Here is a 16,952-nt window from a genome sequence, read left to right as displayed (position 1 = left end):
TCAGAAGGGTGCTGGAGCTCCAGCGTCTCGGTCCTAAGTTACCTATTCATTCAAGTGAAATTAAACAAAATGCAAACAAAAATGCCCTGCTTATTAAAAGATTAATTGCAATGTTATCATATAAGGCACTTTCAATAACTGGCATCCCTCTGCTAGAAGATTTATCTATAACATTACAGGAGGTTGCTATGCAGCAAAAATAACGATCTGCTATGAGTGTTGACTGATCAGAACGCAGGGCCACAACTAGCTGTTTTATAATGTACAATAGCATTTCACATTCAGAACCATGCAGTATCAAAATATATGAGATTCAATTAATATATTCTAGTGCAGCAGACAATATTTATATTTCTATGCATGTTTTTCTTTTTTTAGTGATTGTCTGGGCATATTTTGCACCTCCAGTACTTCCTCTCTGATCCTATTGGTGGTTTGCTTCCATTTGCTGGTAAATTAATCCTGAAATTTTCCCAACTCGATGTCTGACTACATGAATTCAATATAAAAGCAACTGCACCTATCTTCAGCCTTCTGGTCCATGATATTGTTAAACTTTCATTTTAATTTGATGAGATGCTTCCACAGAATACATCTGTAGTTTATCTGTAATGTAGCAATCAAAATGTTAATTTTAGCCTACTGATTTCCGTGATAAACTCTATTGTTTGATATGGTTCTCACATTTTCTGAATAGATCAAGTTAAATATTTGAAATACTGCAATCACTGCATAAACATTATTGGTTTTAAGTTACTGCAAAATTTTAAATCTGTCTATGCACCCACAAGAATTAACCCAGTCTTGTAAGAATCGCAAACCAATTTGCAACTTAATGTCACTAAACAAAATTATTAACATGTTCAGATGAATTTGAATGTGGAGAAAATGCTAAAAGATCTAAGGATTTAAATTGTAGCAATCTGTGTGTGTTCTTATTGTATTGAGAGCAACCACATGTCTTTTTTATGTTTTTGTTATTCATTTATAATCATTTATCATATATCATTTAACCATTTATTGATTTTTATTTTCATTGTCTGTGCCGTTGTAATGCTAGCTATTCTAGATTAATCTTCTGATTTTGTGGTTATCTTATCTTATGATGTTATGACTATGTGGTTTTAAGGAATATTTGTCTTTGTGAGAGATAAGGAAAAGTCTCCATTTCAAGTTTTTTAATGTCACATGATGATGCTGTAAAGCGGTAATTTTCCATTGCATGTTGTCAGGTGAAGTCCAGTTGAGCACTGACACAGACGGAACTAAGATTATTCAGTAAAACCTGATCATTCTTACCATCACTTCATCATCTGCTTTCTCTGCCAATCTCTTGGCTGATACAAAACAAAGAATAATAATTAATTAACTCATTATTAATTGGATAAAATGCCGTTCTAACTAGTTTGGGGTTTTAAATGGTTTTGGATACCAAATAAAACTTGTCTTCTGAAAAAATCTGATAATGACAGGATCCATATTGTTGGCTTTTCTAAGTGTTGAAAGTATCTAACAATGCATATTACAACTTTTATAAAGATCAAAGCATCTGCAACCCAAACAGCCCACTGTTCGAGATTATCATGAAAAGGAGCCTACGTGCCCTGCTTTGGCCTACAAATCACCTGCAAGGTTTTGGTGGCAGATGGTGGAGCTGTCACTTGTCTGCAGGTGAAAAAAAGGAAATGAACATTTATGATAGACGAAAAAAAATTATTTGAACTTATAATTCTTGACTTTATTGCAAGTGTTTTACTTGGTTTTACTCTGGTACAGACTAATCTAACATTAAACAATCAATGCAGGTATAAAACCCCTACATCACAAACAACAGCATGAAAAATCAGCAGATGGCAGTAGAGCTCCGATTCTTTTACAAACTGTTGAAAAAGGGACCGTTGAACAGGGAGACTATCTGAATAAGAACAAGTACTGGCTAAAACTCCAGGAGGTCACTTTTTATAGAAATAATAATTTTCATAGAGAGCATTTTTAGCCATCTTACTTTGTTGGGAAACCAATTATTTTGTTGTAATGACCAGTTTTTATTCTTGGCTCCCAGCCTGTTCACATGGTATAGCTGGTGGGCCAGTTGACAAGTTCCCAAAACGCATTTAATACCAGCAATCTAGACCAGCATGATCAGACTGGGAGAGCAGCTAAAACAACTTCAAGCAATGCATTATATGAAAGCTAACCCAGACACAAAGGTCAGCATTGTGGTGATAGAATGCAACATTTAAACACATATCAGGCACAGATACTAGTCTATAAAATACAGACTGATTTATCAAGCAAAATATGTGCTGTTTGTGTTCTGTTGAATGCGCTTTAACTCCATACTGCGTGTTTCACATGTCGGCAAATGTTCAATAGTATCTCTGACGATCATTTAGGGGCTGCCATACCCAAACCTTTATGTGGGATCTCAGGTTGGTTGAGAAAACCCCCAGCTAGGTATGGATGAATTGGGAATCTCCCTCCTCAACTTGAGTAGCCTCTCACTGCGCTGACCCTCAGTTTCTATGACGTCCTGCTCCTCAAGTGATTGGCGGATGAGGGACTTGAGCAAGGGCAGACCAAGGCCAGTTGTGGCAGAGACTGGGACGATGTGTGTGAAATGTATTAGGCTTTTAGGGATGACATCATCAGGAAAAAGACGGCTTGATTCTAGGAAAGCACAGCATCACTTAAAAGAGTTATCAACTGAGGAAATCTGCACATACACAGCCATTAAGATCAATGCAATGAAACAATCACATTAGGCCTGCACTGACCTTCCCCTTGGGGAAAATTACAGTACACATATTTGTTTAAAACATGGCCCTTTTAACACATGTAATAAACTGCTCCCAGACTGCTTTTTAAATACAATTGGAATATGTTGAACTGTTATCATTCTGCATATGTGATGGATATCAGTTAAGCAGTTGGGGGTTCGGTGCCTTGCTCAAGGGCACCTCAGTCGTGGTATTGAGGGTGGAGAGAGCGCTGGACATTCACTCCCCCCACCTACAATCCCTGCCGGCCCGGGACTCGAACCCGCAACCTTTGGATTACGAGTCAGACTCTCTAACCATTAGGCCACGACTTCCCCATTGGTATTGTAACAACAATAATACAACCACTCGATTGATAAAAGCATCTACTGTCATGATATTAATTTTCTCTAACGCACACACTATATACCTAAAATAGGGATGTAACGGTATGAAAATTTCTCATCACGATTATAGTGACCAAAATTATCACGGTTGTCAGTATTATCACGGTATTGTTAAAATGTGTTTACACTCTTTTAAAACCTCCCAGCTTTTCCGCCCTGTTTTCACCCAGAATGAAACTACTCTGCTGCTATGCGCTCGTGACACTGTTACACTCTGCTTTATGCTGGACAGTATTTATTTATCGTGAGTTGTTCAGATCGTGGTAATCGAATACGGTTTTAATGATAATTAAAATATGAAACGGTAATACTAACCGTGGGGAATTTTATCATGATTTATCGTCAAACCGGTAATCGCTACATCCCTAACCTAAAATAACACAAAACAAAGTCTAAAGGCAATTTATGACTGATATGCTTAAATGGCCTATATAATAAACAGCCCCTAAATTTCCTGTTCGCTTCTAATAAAACCTACCTTCCTGGCTCTCCAAGTGAGCTTCCAGTTCTCGGAGATGACCCTGAGCCCCGGGGAGGTCCATCTTATTTATGACCAGGATTGCCGGCTTGCCTAACAGTTCCTCCTTATATAACTCCAGTTCCTGATTAACAGAGAAAGTCAAGAGAATTTTATGCATCCCAATCGTATATGCAGAAAAGCAGTAGTGTTTTTTGGTTTTTGTATTTTTTGCATAGAGCTCACGTGTCATGGTATATGTGTGTTCATGTATTTGGAGTCAGAAAATTGTTTACGTTTTTGAAAGAAAACTCTTATGCTCACTAACGCTTTGTTTATTTTATCAAAAAATACAGCAAAAACAAATATTGTAAAATATTATTACAATTAAAAATAACTTTTCTATTTTATTATATGTAAAAATGTAATTTCTTCCTGTGATGGTAGAGCAGAAATTTTAGCAGCCATTACTCCAGTCTTTATTGTCACATGATGCTTCAGAAATTACAGTTCTTCAGAAATCATTCTAATATGCTGATTTGGTGCTCAAGGAACATTTCTTACTATTTTCAATGTTAAAAACAGTTGCTTAGTATTTTTTGTTAGAACTGTGACATTTTTTTCCAGGATTATTTGATGAATAGAAATTTTAAAAGAATGGCATTTATTTGAAATATTTTGTAATATTATAAATGTCTTTACTGTCATTTTCGAACAATTTAATGCATTCTTGCCATTCTTGCTAAACTCAAACTTTTAAACAGTAGAGTATAGTATTACCTTGGTTAAAAGCAGCACGGTTTCAAATGCAGACCTAAACGAAGTGTTACTAGCCAGCTGAAACCCAAAGATGTCGACCTGAAACATCAGAACATGAGATTACTATTCAACTCTCAGTCACTAACATTCAAGTCCACATAAAAGACAAAATGTAGTACCACAAACATGAGCTGTTTGGTTCTCTCCAAATGCTTGAGAAACTTGTGTCCCATGCCTTTATTCACGTGAGCACCTTCAATGAGTCCTGGTAAGTCTGCTACCGAAACCTCCAGAGAAAAACATTATGATGACACACCATATAATATAAAATCATATTTGCTGAAGGTCTGTTCATCTAAAATGTATGTTGTATGTACATATTGTATAAAACTGTATATTGTAAGTTTTGGCTTAATTCTCAGACTATTTTATGGGAGAGGGTCAAAACCAAGCTTGTTAAGTGCTAAGTGCTTTTTTTTTTTAAATCACAATTTGAAGAGCTTGTCATCCTACCTGCTTGTGGTCATCATACATAACCTTTCCAATTTCAGGTCTTAAGGTTGTAACTGCAGAGGGAAAATAAAGGAATATAACGGATAACTGTAAAAGTGGCATTTGTATATACATATACAGTACTGTGCAAAATTCTCAGGCCTCTAGTATTTTCACCAGCTAAAAAAAATGGTTTAAAGTCAGTTATTTCTATCTTTTGCTGTAGTGTGTCAGTAGGAAATATCGGTTTACATTTCCAAACATTCATTTTGCCATTAATTGTAATAATCCAGTGAGATTTTTGTTTGCACAAGGAGTCTGACAACAGCCAGTGCTCCACACAGAGATCTGATCTGATCTGACCTGATCATCATCCAGTCTGTCTGGAAGAAACAGAACAAACTGAGACAGACTAAATCCAGAAGAACTGTGGCAACGTCTCCAAGATGCTTCAAGAAAATTCCCTGCAAAGCTGAAAAACTATGCGCAAGTGCACCAAGGGCAAAATATGCTTTAAATGCAAAGGATGGTCACACAAATTTTTTTTTAATTTAGTTAACAGAAGCTAATTGATAAATACAATTATTTATTTATCCTCATTTTACAGCATTATTACACAAGAGCCTAAAACTTTTAACGGTACTGTAGCTTTGAATGTGGGTCTCTTGAAGCACAGTCTGTTTATGCTTAGTCTGTCTCAGTTTGTTCTGTTTCTTCATGTCATTCCAGATCAGATCTCTGTGTGGAGCACTGGCTGTTGTCAGACTCCTTTGCAAACAAAACTCTCACTGGATTATTACAATTTATGGCAAAATGAATGTTTGGAAATGTAAACTGATATTTCCTACTGACACACTACAGCAAAAGACAGAAATAACTACCATTTTTTTAGCTAGTGAAAATACTAGTGATCTATTACTTTTGCACAGCACTGTAGCGATGTACCAATATCAAAATCTCACGATACAATATTATTGCGATATGAAGTCCACAATACAATATTTATTGCTATATATATATACAGGTGCTGGTCATAAAATTAGAATATCATGAAAAAGTTGATTTCAGTAATACCATTCAAAAAGTGAAACTTGTATATTAGATTCATTCATTACACACAGACTGATATATTTCAAATGTTTATTTCCTTTAATTTTGATGATTATAACTGACAACTAATGAAAGTCCCAAACTCAGTATCTCAGAAAATTTGAATATCAATTAAGACCAATGCAAAAAAAAAATATTTTTATAAATGTTGGCCAACTGAAAAGTATGAACATGAAAAGTATGAGCATGTACAGCACTCAATATTTAGTTGGGGCTCCTTTGGCCTGGATTACTGCAGCAATGCGGCGTGGCATGGAGTCGATCAGTCTGTGGCACTGCTCAGGTGTTATGAGAGCCCATGTTGCTCTGATAGTGGCCTTCAGCTCTTCTGAATTGTTGGGTCTGGCGTATTGCATCTTCCTCTTCACAATACCCTATAGGTTTTCTATAGGGTTAAGGTCAGGCGAGTTTGCTGGCCAATCAAGAACAGGGATACCATGGTCCTTAAACCAGGTACTGGTAGCTTTGGCAGTGTGTGCAGGTGCCAAGTCCTGTTGGAAAATTAAATCTGCATCTCCATAAAGTTGGTCAGCAGCAGGAAGCATGAAGTGCTCTAAAACTTCCTGATAGACAGCTGCGTTGACCTTGCAACCTCAGAAAACACAATGGACCAACACCAGCAGATGACATGGCACCCCAAACCATCAATGACTGTGGAAACTTTACACTGGACCTCAAGCAACGTGGATTATGTGCCTCTCCGCTCTTCCTCCAGACTCTGAGACCTTGATTTCCAAAGGAAATGCAAAATTTACTTTCATCAGAGAACATAACTTTGGACCACTCAGCAGCAGTCCAGGCAAGACGCTTCTGACGCCGTCTCTTGTTCAAGAGTGGCTTGACACAAGGAATGCGACAGCTGAAACCCATGTCTTGCATACGTCTGTGTGGTGGTTCTTGAAGCACTGACTCCAGCTGCAGTCCACTCTTTGTGAATCTCCCCCACATTTTTGAATGGGTTTTTTTTCACAATCCTCTCCAGGGTGAGGTTATCCCTATTGCTTGTACACTTTTTTCTACCACATCTTGTCCTTCCCTTCACCTCTCTATTAATGTGCTTGGACACAGAGCTCTGTGAACAGCCAGCCTCTTTAGCAATGACCTTTTGTGTCTTGCCCTCCTTGTGCAAGGTGTCAGTGGTCATCTTTTGGACAACTGTCAAGTCAGCAGTCTTCCCCATGATTGTGTAGCCCACAGAACTAGACTGAGAGACCATTTAAAGGCTTTTGCAGGTGTTAATTAGCTGATTAGAGTGTGGCACCAGGTGTCTTCAATATTGAACATTTTCACAATATTCTAATTTTCTGAGATACTGAATTTGGGACTTTCATTAGTTGTCAGTTATAATCATCAAACTTAAAGGAAATAAACATTTGAAATATATCAGTCTGTGTGAAATGAATGAATCTAATATACAAGTTTAACTTTTTGAATGGTATTACTGAAATAAATCAACTTTTTGTCAACACAGCTTAATGCTCATTGGTTCAGACAACCGTGATGTTGCGTTCTCCTCTAAAATTTATTTTTAAATCTGATTTCATGTGATTATGTATTTAAATTATGCATGAATATTCCCAAACACTATGACAGTGCGATCTGTGTGAGAGATGTGACTATTGTCATATTTCTATAAAAATCTAAAATACATGTTTGTATTAAAGTAAAAATGGATAATAAATACACCTTTCTTATGGAATTAAATAACAAGCACTTTGAGTGTCTTATTTAATTTCATATAGCCTAAAGCAACAGAACGGAAGTTATATCATGTTTATCAGCAACACAGCGCATGAGTGTGAATAAGGCGATATCCGCCTTTTTTGATCTCGTAGTATTTGTTACACTTCGAGAGCTCAGAACTGTCCATCTTGACTGCTCTTATTTCACTCCTCCCCTCACTGCAGCCGCCTACTCTCGCCTACATTTCAGATGAGGCGCATCTCAAAAAAGCATTATTTTTATATATATATATATATATATATATATATATATATATAAACATGATAACATAATAAAAAAAACAGGATGTTTGAAAAAAACAAAAAAAAAAACAAGAGTTATCCGTTTTTGCAAATAAACTCTTCATATATAGATAAATATTTTTTATCAATTCTCACAGGGGTAGTTGGCAATCTTTGGTTTAGCGTGAGACAAGGCAGTCAGTAATGAGGATTTTCCTGCATTGGGAAACCTGTCAAAAAAAATACAAGCCCTAATTAATTAAAATATTTCATATGTGCAAAATACACTTTACTGGACAGAGAAAAAAATTAAATGAGAAAGGTCACAATTATGACATTTTACTTCTGAAAAAACATCAGAATAATAATAATAAATGTATTTTTACATACCAAATATAGCTTATGCATTATGTATTTTAATTTTGTTTATACATTATTTTGTGCATTGTTCCAACATCACTTTAGCTCATGTGCTTTACTTTGTAATTTTACGCCCTTTTTTTTGAGAGCAATACTTTCCCAGTCTATATTCTGTGTCGACACTCACCCTACAAGTCCAAGATCTGCGATAAGTTTAAGGTCCAGCCTTATCTGTTTGGTTTGACCTTTACTGGGTAAGAAACCGGAGTGAAGAGCGCCACCATGACCCCCTTTGGCCACCAAAAGTCTGTCTCCTTCAGAGTTCAACTCACCTAAAAATAAAATAAAAATAAAATGACCATTAGATAAGACATACGGAGTACAATATGAAAGAGAAAAAACATCACAAAATGGCATTTGTGATATAACAGTGGAAAGGTGAGAGAATATGTGTAGAAAAGCATGTCAAATAAAGGCATAAAAGTGATGTGAGAGATGTGACAGGAACACCTAGCAGATCTAGATGTCATAGAGGTGTGTAAATGAAATTACCTAAGATTCTCCCATCGTCCGTTGTAACACTGATCCCAACAGGTGCAAAGACCTGGGCGTCCTCTCCTTTAGCCCCTCTCAGAGCATGAATACTGAAAAAATCATCACACAATGCTTTACTTACAGTCTTCTACACTACAAAATTAGCACAAAACAAACCAGACTCAGTATTCCTCAAAACAATTAAACATTATGTGTATTTCCGAAGAAAAGCGTGAGTAGAAAAGATATGACAGGAAAGCACATTCACCACTTACTAAGTGACATAACTGACATTTTTACATTATGTTGTATAACAAATAGGGTTGCAAAGGGGTGGAAAATTTCAGGAAACTTTCCAAAAATCCTTGGAAGATTAAGATTTCCCAAAAATCCTGGAAAGTTTACAAAATTTCTGGAATGTTTCCAAAATTTATTGGAAATGTTCCACTTTTGCAACCCTAATAACAAAGCAATTATTTGTGATATTTGTTCATCAAAAAATGAATTGGTCATCATTTTAAAAATAAGAATAATTTTTATGCACTTTTCTGATAGTCCAAAAATAATCATTTAACTAATTCCTCGCATTTGACGTGTGCACATTCTCTCAAATCATTCACACTTTTTGCACATTTAAACCTGAAATGATACACATGCAAATCAATGACGTTGTGCACAGTTGTTCTTCTGGCAGCATGCAAACAATGTAATTCTTCCATCTTGTCAAAATTTGAACAGGTGGAAGTCAAGATGTTCAATGAATAACGTCTTACATTGCAATCTGCTCCTCATAAAACCCCCCTTGTATGACTCTTAAAGATTTGGAAAACAGTAAATGGGTCTTATAGACTACATTCTGGAACTTGACATTTGGGGTCACCTGTGCTGTTTTGTTATATAAAAAAGAATCTTGGAGATATTAAATATCTCTTGATAAATTGAAAGACTATTTGATAGCAAGTTAGCAACTATATAAAAGATTCGGGAATGCATCATACTCTCTGCATTGAGCAAGTAAGCTTTCAAAATATCAGAAAAATATAGAGCTCCTCACATCAGATTCACCAGGCAAAAGAATGACACGTACAACATATATGTTTCAGAGTTCTAACTCCGACACAAACAATCTATAGAAGAGATCGCACAATCTGTTACGGCAAAAATTTAATAGGCCCCTGTGACATGTTTCAAAGTCAACTAAATACAAAATAAAAACAAATTTAACGTCAAATATCAAAAATAAATATCAATTTTAATGATCTTATAGACAATAATCACACAATAATAGACTGAAAAGAAAAAAATTAAATGCTATTTTGCTGATAGAGGATATTCCTATTATTGCCTTCCATATGTATTACTGACAATTGCCATTTCACTCACACAGTATTCTCTTTATTAAAAAAAAAGGACTCACCTGCTGTTTGAACCAACACCTGCAGTGAATCGTTTGTTAGGGTGCTTGTCCTTGATTTGCTTCAGTGTAATGTCTTTTTTGGCCACCACCAAAACGTCTCCACCACTTCCCCCATGTCCCCCTAAACGGGGCAAACCCATTCCTCCACTTCCACCCCTCACATAAAGCCGTATATTATCCACAAAGTTGCCAAACTGAAATAAAAGAAAGATAAAGTTAGTAGGACGTTATGTTTGTGAAACTGTTCATATTTCACTTCTGAATGCACGGAAACTGTCAAGTATGAAGACAAATAAAACTGATGTCAGTACAAATTTTCTGCAGAGACTGCTGTGGTCTGTGTCTATTATTATGGCATAAAAGATTTGAGATTTACCTGTCCCTGCATATTCACTATAGCTCCTGGGGAAAGCTAGATGCGTTGCTGTCTATGCAAGGTCAGAAAACTCTCGGGTTTCATCAAAAATATCAGAAGATGAATGAAGGAGGTCGAAGGAACGACATGAGGGTGATTAATTAATGACACAATTTTCATTTTTGGGTGAACTATCCCTTTAAGGGAGGCATCTTCCCCCATCTTACCCTATACAGTCGTGGTCAGAATCATTGGCACCCTTGGTAAATATGATCAAAGGCACCTCTGAAAATAGACCTGCATTATTAATCCTTTTGATCTTTTATTAAAAAAATAAATAATAATCTCACCTTTCATTGAACTAAAACAATTGAAAATGGGGGAAAATCTCATTATAAAATAAATCTTTTTCTCAAACACACGTTGGACACAATTATTGATACCCCTAGAAATTCTTATGAGTAAAATATCTCTGAAGTATACTCCCATTCATATTCACAATTTTGAGCACTCCAGGTGGATTATGAACACAAAATTATCCAGCCATGGCTTCCTGTTTCACAGAAATATAAATAGGAGGGAAAACAAAGTCCAAATTCCCTTAATCATCATTCACAATGAGAAAAACCAAAGAATATATTTCTGATGTGCAGCAAAAGATAATTGAGCTTCACAAATTAGTGAAGTGGCTTTAAGAAAAGAGCTAGAGCAGTGAAAATTCCCATTTCCACCATCAGGCAATAATTAAGAATTTCTAATCAACAGAAAATGTTACGAAACTGCCTGGAAGAGGACGTGTGTCTATATCGTCCTAATGCATGCTGAGGAGGAGAGTTTGAGTGGCTAAAGATTCTCCAAGGACCACAGCTGGAGAATTGTATAGAAAGGTTGAGTTTCGGGGTCAGAAAATCTTTAAGAAAGATAGTCAAACAGCACCTACATCACATGTTGTTTGGGAGGGTTTCAAGAAAAATTCTCCTAGCTCATCCAAAAACAAACTCCAGCATATTCAGTTATCAAACACGACTGGAACTTCAAATGGGACTGGCTTCTATGGTCAGATGAAACTAAAAAAAAATAGCTTTTTAGCAGCAAACACTCGAGATGGGTTTGGTGAACACAGGGATAAAAAAAGTACCCCATGTGTACAATGCTGTATAATACTGCTGTATTTTTGATGTTGTGGGCCTATATTTCTGCTGGAGGTCCTGGACATCTTGTTCAGACACATGGCATCATGGATTCTATCAAATACCAACAGATAAAAAATCAAAAAGTGAATGACTCTGTTAGAAATCTTATAATGGGCCGTGTTTGGATCTTCCAACCGTACAATAATCCAAACACAAACCTCAAAAACAACACAAAAATGGGTCACTGAGCACAAAATCAAGCTTCTGCTATGGCCATTCCAGTCCTCTGACCTGAACCCTGTAGAAAATGAGTGGGTGAACTGAAGAGAAGAAGCACCAACATGGAGCTGAGAATCTAAAGGGTCTGGAGTGGTTCTGGATGAAGGAATGGTCTCTGATCTCTTGTCAGGTGTTCTCTAACCTCATCAGGCATTATAGGAGAAAATTTAGAGATGTTAAACTGGCAAATGGAGGTTTCAAAAAGTATTGAAAAGGGTTCCGTTAATTATGTGTATTAGAGAAAAACATTTATTTCATAATGATATTTCCTCCCATTTTAAATTCTTATTCTCCAATGAAAGGTTAGATTTTTGTGATTTTTTTTTTTTTAAATAAAAGATCAAAAATATTAACAATGCAGATTAATTTTCACAGCCTTCTTTGATCAAATTTACCAAGGGTGCCAATAATTCTGACCACGACTGTATGTGCATATAGACTGGGCATCCCATGAAGCACTGCAAACAATGCAATCTAATAGTATTTGCTTAATTTTATCTAATTAATAAGTATTATTAAACATATCAATTCTTCAAATACACTTCAAAGAGGTGAGGAATGAGCAAGGATACTTTTATTTTGAACTGTGGGTCCTCGGGACTAGGACTGAAAACCACTGCTCTAAAACAGTGTCCAGTCACGTTTTCGTTTGTGGTGTAGACAAACCACTAATTTCCCATACTTCACACGAGTGGATTTATTAAGAATTTTAACAAATCCAACCTAAATGAACCCCAAACAGCATAAATAATGACCTTTGAACTGACTCTTGAGCGAGCAGGAAATTCCATTTGACGACCTAAAACGCAAGGAAAGACCACCACTGACGGATTATTAAATTAAAGAGAAAAGAAGAATTCCCAATCCCCCTCGTCAACATGACGCACTTTGTAGCATACTCAATTTCATTATTGGTTTGTCTGGGCCCTCTGGGGTTAACAAACGTCAAGATCACAGCAGAAACACATCAGGAAAATTACCTAGGCTACTTATTCACGTCATCCTACAACTGCTGACCTACAGTGAGATGAGCCTATGGAAAATACATTTATTATTAATTCGTGGAAATATTAAAACCGAGTTATGGATAACGTTAATTATTTGGCACTGTCACATGTCAGCTTGATTTCTACTAAACAGCTATATGCTTAACACGTGATAAAGGTGTTTAGAGTGTAGCGTCATGTTTGTAACAGTAATTAGATACACAGTAATTTGCTACACGATCTGTTAATGACACATTCAAACTGAGAGCATGTGAAGGTCGGGCTACTGCTAACTAACGTTAGTTAACGTTAAATGTCATTCGATAAACTTGCCAACGTTACCAACCTTCCGGAGACAAACTCTGCTTGTCCAGACCATCCCGAAATAACTCCCAAGGCAGAGATTGTAATAAAGTGGCTTTAAATCGGTCTGTTTTTTAGTTACAACGTAACTGACTCTGCATCGTTCAAGTGAAGGACCAAACACGTGTGCGCTTCCGGAAACATACCAGTGTGTGCTGTGATTGGCTGAAAGTTCTGTCCATTAGACGTGTTCCCGCCTCTCTCTGTCAGCATAAGAACCCCGTAATGTTCAAAAATCGTATAATATGATCTCTATGAGGGAGCTTGCTCACATTTATCTGCGCACATGAATTCTACTGCCAGGTTTTAATCAATCCCTTGTCATAAATAAAAAAAAAATATTTGTATTTTTGTAAACAATGTACACAAAGGGGACTGAATGATCTGCAATGTGAATTAACAATGTAACTGAATAAAAAAAATACATTACAAAACGATTTGTTATGAAGTATAATTATTTGTATTTCTTATTTTATTACTATATTTTTTTACTTGTGCTATTTATTTATTTATTTATTTTTTAGATTTCTAACAACTAAAAAAATCTGCATCAAAAATATAATGAAATAAGCCTACATTTAGCCTATTAGGTTATATCTAATTTCTTAAGTGAGATTATTTAGGTTTTGCCTATAGCTGTCAAAAAAATAATATAATAATAATAAATAAATAAATAGGCTAACAGTAGGCTAATCATGAGCTCTAAGTACTTGTGTTCCTCAGATTGTAATTCAATTATGTTCTTCATGTCAGGTGGTTTTTAGTGTAAGTGGAATGTGCTACAAGCAGCATGACGCTTGAAACGTGGGCGCGCAGCGCTTTAAAATCTCTGTAAGTCGTAAAACACTCGCTCAAAGCCAATTATTCAACTCAAAGGTATGAACAGAAAAGGATCTACGGGACAGAAAAGACCGAACTAAACATTGTAAGTAAACTAGACTATTTTACATGAAACCAGTTCACTTGCTCTGGTAGGAGACAAACGGTTTGTTGCTTTACCAAATGACTATTGTTTTACGTGCCATTTTATTTATGGTTAGTAGCCTAACTATATAAATGTAAAGACTGAAGACACTCTGGATTAGGCTACCTAAGTTTACACACTGTTTATTTACTTTATATATATACTGTATATATTTCACTGTTGATTCCAAAGGTTCCAATGGGACGATTAATGGGACTGTTTGACGGCCAGTGGTGGCGCCTTCTGTTAGTGTGTCTGCTGATGCTGGCCTCCGCATCATCGTACACCATACCCAATCTCGAGATACTCAACACCGAGGGCACAGGGGGCGGCAAGGCTCCCGGTCAGCTGGGTGAGATAAACCGCGAATGCTGGGACGCTTCCTTTCTGGCAGTAGTACAAGCGCGTAAATTGCGCGTTGCCGAAACAGTAGCTGGACGCTGGGACTTTATGACATACTTGAGCGGGTCTAATCAACCCAAACATCAAGACATGTTCATGGAGCTGGCGCAGGTCTTTTGGGAGAGGTATGTGGACTGTGTGCTGGCACGCGCGCACGGACTGGGCAGAAGGGCCAGTGCGTCCAGGCAAGAAACCATCAAAGTGTTGACTTCTCATTCAGAAGGGATGAAGATCTAGATACTTTATTGCGTGTTTAAATTTTCATGTCTGTCAAATATAGAGATAGAATGTATTTCTTTGTGACTTTCGTCTATCAAACTGCAGCTAAATTATCTTGTACAAATAATGTCGCTCATTGTGTTTCAACGCTGTCATAATACATGCCAACCAATATGTAGGCTTATTAGAACATATATATTTTTAATAATGTGTTGGCTATGCATTTTCAACTTGTCTCACACCTTACAAATGTAATTTCTAAAAAAAAATAATAATAATAAAGACCATGCACTGTTACATTGTGCATATAGTGGAAAAATAACGATTAGGTGATAATAAATATCATAAATATATAAATAATCAATATCACCTAAAATAACCATTAGGTGATCATTTTCAGCTATGTGCTATGGGAACTGTATAATAATAGGCCTAATAATTTAAAGGACATACAATGTATTCGTTATTAGAATAAAATGTACATACACTTGGGGCAACACAATAGTCAAAATGAACCTTGAGTTCAGTGAGTCATATAACACCATCATTCTGGCAGGTCCCTGCAGTGCCACAACAGCCCCAGACAATAATCACAATCAATCACAATTCTGCAAATCAACATCCAATTAAGGTACCAGCTATCCAATTACAGTCAACAACTACCATGTTAAATATCTACAGTGCCAAATTTAACACAAAGCTCTGATGTATTGTGTTGAACTTGTTCAGAATCTCAGATCAGTGAAGGTGGGTGTACTAACATTTTCTCACACTCATGATTCTCTCTTGATTCATTTTAGTGATTTCTGTGACATAATTTCTCTTTGCTAATTAATTTGTACCCATTTCTTTGATGTACAGTATGGCACAATAATTCATTACTGTCAGTAAAGTAATGTGCAGTGACATAATGAAAGATGATGTTATTCCATGATTCCACCATCATATTTAGTACATCAGTATGTTCAGTCTGAAGGTGTCAGGGTTATTACAGTAAACTAAAGCTAAAACCATAAAAATATAAACTGAAATAAAATAATTAAATTTAGTTTCAGCTGTCAAGGCACTTCTTAACTTAAACTAAGTCTAAAACTGAGAAAAAAAACTAAAAACATAACAGTATAGACCTTTCAAAAAAAATAACAACTAGGCCTAATAAATGACACACAACTAAAAAGATAAAAATTCACACACACAATCTACATACATGCAAACTAATTCCATATCAAACAGACTGCAACTAACATGATATTAAATCCAGTGGTGGTCTAGTTTTTTGTAGTGAGCATACTGTGATTTTTCCTCCCTCACCCATCCCAAAGCGACACCCCATAAGCACTCACTAATGTGGACAGTATGCATCTACATGTAACTGACAGCATTCTGAAAGACTACTTATGTGAAATCAACATGTCAATTTATTATAAGCAACACAAGACAGCCAATAATATTTACAGCTGGGGAGACTGGACTGATTTGTTAATCATAATATATTTTTCCTGAATATGTTTGCTGAATATTTTTCCTGAAATGCTCTGAAGATGGCTAACCATTTATAGCAAATAAATTACAAAATTACAGTTTTAAATAATTACAGTTTAAAAATAAATATATTTATTTGCTTTATTTAATTCAGATTCAGTTAATCAAAACAGGAACAAATATTTAACACTACAAAAATATATGGAAACAGTACAAATGTAAACATAACAGTAAAAATAACAATATACATACCTGTATATTCTATAACCCCACCCCTAAACCTATGCATCACTCGAAACTTTCTGCATTTTTACATTTTCAATCATTCTGTATGACTTATAAGCTTGTTTCATCATGGGGACCTAAAAAATATTCCCATAAGTGAATTTACTGGTATTACTATACTTGTGGGGACATTTGGTACAAAAACTCACCCTCTGTATGCATTTTATTTTCTATGACTGAACTGTTACTATATAATACAATGCATAGCAACCTATAAAGGGTGTC

At 35.9% G+C, this 16,952-nt stretch overlaps 2 protein-coding genes across 2 annotated transcripts; one reads left to right on the top strand and one right to left on the bottom strand.

The window, feature by feature from the left end:
• Window positions 1-1,162: 1,162 nt before the first annotated feature.
• Window positions 1,163-13,526, bottom strand: gtpbp10 (GTP-binding protein 10 (putative)). Its single transcript, XM_079430806.1, has 10 exons — window positions 13,359-13,526; window positions 10,260-10,453; window positions 8,861-8,952; window positions 8,496-8,640; window positions 8,105-8,178; window positions 4,896-4,948; window positions 4,562-4,669; window positions 4,404-4,481; window positions 3,645-3,768; window positions 1,163-2,670 (listed from the first exon to the last, which is right to left on the bottom strand). Exons 1-10 carry the CDS (start codon window positions 13,389-13,391, stop codon window positions 2,429-2,431), a joined length of 1,143 nt encoding a protein of 380 aa, XP_079286932.1. The 5' UTR covers window positions 13,392-13,526; the 3' UTR covers window positions 1,163-2,428.
• Window positions 13,527-14,549: 1,023 nt separating this feature from the next.
• LOC306878542 (protein FAM237A-like) lies at window positions 14,550-14,978 on the top strand (the record flags this gene model as incomplete). Its single annotated transcript, XM_079430978.1, has 1 exon — window positions 14,550-14,978. One exon carries the CDS (start codon window positions 14,550-14,552, stop codon window positions 14,976-14,978), a length of 429 nt encoding a protein of 142 aa, XP_079287104.1.
• Window positions 14,979-16,952: the final 1,974 nt, after the last annotated feature.

This window comes from Barbus barbus (genome assembly GCF_936440315.1).
Source record: "Barbus barbus genome assembly, chromosome: 12".
Taxonomy (NCBI): Eukaryota; Metazoa; Chordata; class Actinopteri; order Cypriniformes; family Cyprinidae; genus Barbus; species Barbus barbus.
The sequence above is the reverse complement of the archived record's forward strand: the minus strand, read 5'-3'. Positions and strand labels throughout refer to the sequence as shown.

Excerpts from the sequence above, each read along its gene's own strand:
- gtpbp10 (XM_079430806.1), bottom strand. The coding sequence starts at position 13,391 with ATGGTCTGGACAAGCAGAGTTTGTCTCCGGAAG. Across the intron at positions 4,482-4,561 it reads CCAAACAGCTCATGTTTGTG|GTCGACATCTTTGGGTTTCA; the intron begins GTACTACATTTT and ends CTGATGTTTCAG. Across the intron at positions 3,769-4,403 it reads CCGTGCTGCTTTTAACCAAG|GAACTGGAGTTATATAAGGA; the intron begins GTAATACTATAC and ends TCTGTTAATCAG.